General features: G+C 46.5%; 1 protein-coding gene across 1 annotated transcript in view; it reads left to right on the top strand.

Annotated features, from left to right (window-relative positions):
* Window positions 1–232: 232 nt before the first annotated feature.
* The window catches only part of LOC102877439 (B(0,+)-type amino acid transporter 1-like), an 18,680-nt gene continuing 15,074 nt past the window's right edge, over window positions 233–3,838 (top strand). The window contains exon 1 of the mRNA XM_006880719.1: window positions 233–991. Coding sequence (XP_006880781.1) covers window positions 233–991 — 759 coding nt within the window. The remainder of the gene's footprint in view (window positions 992–3,838) is intronic.

The following is a 3,838-nucleotide window of genomic DNA, read 5'->3' as shown; positions in this document are numbered from 1 at the left end:
GGTGCTACATAGAGAATGTCTCCTGCAAGTTATCTGTCATTGGGTCTGAGGAGGTTAGGTACTAAACAGATCAGTGAAGGGCCAGTCTCTTCTACACTCTGTGCCTGGCCCTTTGGCCTCTGGTTTGGACTCCTTGGGACTGCTGTAATCATTAACCGGTGCAGGAAACCCACAGACCATAAGATGCCACAGAGCCTGTTTGACTAGAGGCAGCATCTACTGAAGTCCTGAGATGGAGAGAAGTAAAGAAAGATGTGGTGGCGAGGGGCTGGCAGAGCCAAAGCCTGGCGGTGGGTCCCGGGAGCTGAGGCTGAGGAGGGAGATTGGCCTGTGGAGTGCTGTGTGTCTGATTGCTGGCTGCATGATTGGCTCTGGCATCTTCATGTCACCACAGGGTGTGCTTGTCTACATGGGCAGCCCTGGGGCCAGTCTTGTGGTCTGGGCAGTCTGTGGTCTCCTGGCCACCCTGGGTGCCCTGTGCTATGCCGAACTGGGCGCCCTTATTCCTGAATCTGGGGGGGAGTATGCCTACATCCTGAGGACCTTTGGCTCCTTGCCAGCCTTCTTGGTCATCTATACTTTTGTGCTGGTTGGCAGACCAGCGGCCATTGCTGCAATCTCTTTGAGCTTTGCTGAGTACGTAGTGGCCCCCTTTTATCTGCGCTGCTCCTCAGTGCCCCAGGTGGTGGTTAAGGGAGTGGCTGCATCCAGTATCCTGCTGCTGATGCTGGTCAACTGCTGGAGCTCGAGGCTGGCCACCATGCTGATCAACGTGTGCACAGTGGCCAAAGTGCTGTCACTGCTCATTGTCATTGGGGGTGGGGCCGTGGTGCTGGGCCAGGGCCGGGCCCGCACAGAAGCCCTTCTGCACGCCTTCCACAACACCACGCAGCAGGCCGGGCGCATCGGCATAGCCTTCTACCAAGGCCTGTGGTCCTTTGACGGCTGGAATAGCATCAACTATGTGACGGAGGAGCTTAGGAATCCACAGGTGAGTCTGTGATGCCACTTCTGGGGGTGAACTATCCAAACACGAGCTCCAATTATTGTTGGTTGTAATGACTCAGACTCATGAGCAATCTAGATGGAAACATGGGCTCCTTGCCTGTACTCGTGGGACTGAATGAGAGGCTGCTGTCTACCTTTATTTGCTTATGCAATTATATCAATAAGAAGTCCTCGAGTAAGCATAGAGTTTATAGAGCTACACCCATGGCCTCATTTTGCTGTCATGCAAGGCATGCATTACTAGCATCACATTTTTCAAATGGGAAAACTGAGATGTAGAAAGGGGAAGTGATTTTGAGATTATATGTTCATAAAGCATCTTGCTTACTGTATCAGCTTAATATTTCTTCACTTTTCTTTGCAGAACATCTCAGTAGATAATTCATAGTTTCTCAGACATGGGAGCAACCATAACACATAGCCTAGTTTAGGACAGGGGACGCACAAGTCCAGCCTGACAGCCCACCTGTGAGTCCCCCTTTGCACCCTTAGTGGGGAAAACAGGTCTGCATATTAAGACTTAGAATATTTGAGCTCCTCAGTTACTGAAAGGAGCTTGGGTGATGTAGTCCATAGGGCATTTTACTGTAAAGCCAAAGGCGTCACTTCTCTGTGGTTGTATGCACCAGGGGCTTGTAGAGAGAAGGAATGGTAATCTCATCTCATGTGATTTACAGCCTTGGGAAACCTGCTGGAGGGTCAGCTAGGAATCGGTTCCAACTGGAAGGTGATAAATTTACGTTCTGAGTTAGTTACCACAAGGAATTCTGGTGGTGTACTGTAAAGTGTGTTGAACTACTAACGAAGAGTTTAGCAGTTCAAATCCACTAGCAACCCTGGGGAAGCAAGATGGGCAGCGTCTTCCTCTTAGGTTTTATAGCCTCAGAAGCAGATGGAGGGCTGCTATGAGTCAGCATTGACTCGGAAGCAGGGGGTTGGAGTTTTGATTCACAGACTACAATGTGCCAACTCCTGACATAGAGCAGTTTAAGCAAACATGGATTTCAATGTCAACAGGGAGACATTTGAAATACTGGCACTAACGTTGCCCTCTAAAGCACACATTAAATGTGCCTTTGTTAATTTGACATGATTTTTCATGGAACTGTAGAACATGTGTCAAACCAACACCAGCCTTATCCCTAGGATGCCCAGGATTTGAGCAAATAACTTGAGTAAATACTCAGGAATATAACTATGAAACCTCATGGATCTTCTGTTGTATTAGCCAGAATTTGGTCTGTGGTACACTCAGGATTCTGTCATTGTCACAGCTCATTAGCTGATGGACATCCTATCCTGAAAACCTGTTGGGGTCAGCTATGAGTCTGTTTTGACTTGATGGTAATGTAGAGGATTTTTTTGTTTGTTTGTTTTTATTAAACTATCCAAGGTACTCAAGTTCAGAAGTATGTTTCTTCCCTCTGCTTTGACTTGGGGCTGAATCATCCGTGGTGAGGTCTTCAGGAAGTGGAGGGGTACAGGACTCTGCTCCTCTGGTCCATCTTTGTGACAAGTGGCTTCATTAGAGTCTAATTTGAGCCACAGTTTCATAACAGGGATGAAGAGGAACTAGATAATCCCTGCTGTGATTGGGGCATCCTGTAGCCTCAGATTGCCAGTTTAGGGCAGAATAGGACTTGAAAGGATTGAGGTGCTCTCTACATCAAATGAGAATCCATCACCATCCAATTTGCTTCATTTTTCCCAAGTTTGCAACATGACCAGCTAGGCAAGTGTACCAATTATTCTGATTATCCAAGATTGAGAAACTTTTGAAAATGCTGAACTTTCAGTGTTACAACCCAAAGTCCTAGGAAAACCAGATGAATTGGTCACCTATCTGCTGCCTACCCTTAGAGGACAATGAAGTAAGTCAAGTCAGGGCATGATTGGTAGGGTCCTGCCTCCATTGGAATTCAGAATAGGGAAATTCCCAGAGAAGCAGGGACCTTTCCCAACAGACTTCCTGAATGAGGAAAACTGGAGTGGAGTGGAGGGTACACGGGCTGATACTGCTTATGGCAAAAACAGTTGCAGAAACAAAATGAGCATAAACTCAGAGTCAGAAGGCACAGGGAATGTTTGTGTCACAGGGTCTATGAGGGGTCTGTTAAGACACAATCATCTCTGAAGCTCAGAACAGGTTTCCAAACTCAACCTCAACCTCAACTCTAATTCTTATACTTATCTCCAAAGTTTTCTGTGGGCAGCTCTAGCAGAATGTTCTGGAAAATGATATTTATATCCAGATGATGAGTAGAGTTAGATACAGATACTTAAATAGGGGAGAGAGTTCTATTTGTGTTGGGATATACCTCTTTGTCACCATTTGGGAGAAATTCCTTTGCATCTTGGTAGAGAGTTACCTTTTCTCTCTTTGTTTTAATGTTACATTTTAAATTTCAGTCACAACAATGCCATGTCTGCACACTTTAGTGCTGTGTCCAGACCTTGATTAGGGTAAAGGAGGTGGCCTCATCGGTTCTTGCCTGGCCTTTCCTAGGTAAGTTGGAAGGCATCTATGATAAGTTTTTCAGTGCCTAGGACATTGACTTCTGGAAGTTCTTTCCTACCTTGGAGTCTAAAGATATCTGTTCAAGACCGGTCTGAGTTGGGGCATGTTGGGAATGCAGAAGAGGATTCTGTGGGTCCAGAAACAACCTTGCCCTGTTCATTTGCTCCTGGCTCCAGAATGGAGTCAAATGCTGAGTGAGGAGTGGGAGGGAGCAGAGCAGACTGCATTACACCTTAATGAAGCTTCGACTCCTTTCTCAATATTTTTTGAATGCCTGCTCAATATGCTTGTTAAGTAACTGTGGGTCCACCA

This window comes from Elephantulus edwardii, unplaced genomic scaffold (assembly GCF_000299155.1).
Source record: "Elephantulus edwardii isolate Elephantulus edwardi_28Jun2011 unplaced genomic scaffold, EleEdw1.0 scaffold00009, whole genome shotgun sequence".
In the NCBI taxonomy this organism is placed as follows: domain Eukaryota; kingdom Metazoa; phylum Chordata; class Mammalia; order Macroscelidea; family Macroscelididae; genus Elephantulus; species Elephantulus edwardii.
This window is presented reverse-complemented; position numbering and strand designations above follow the sequence as displayed.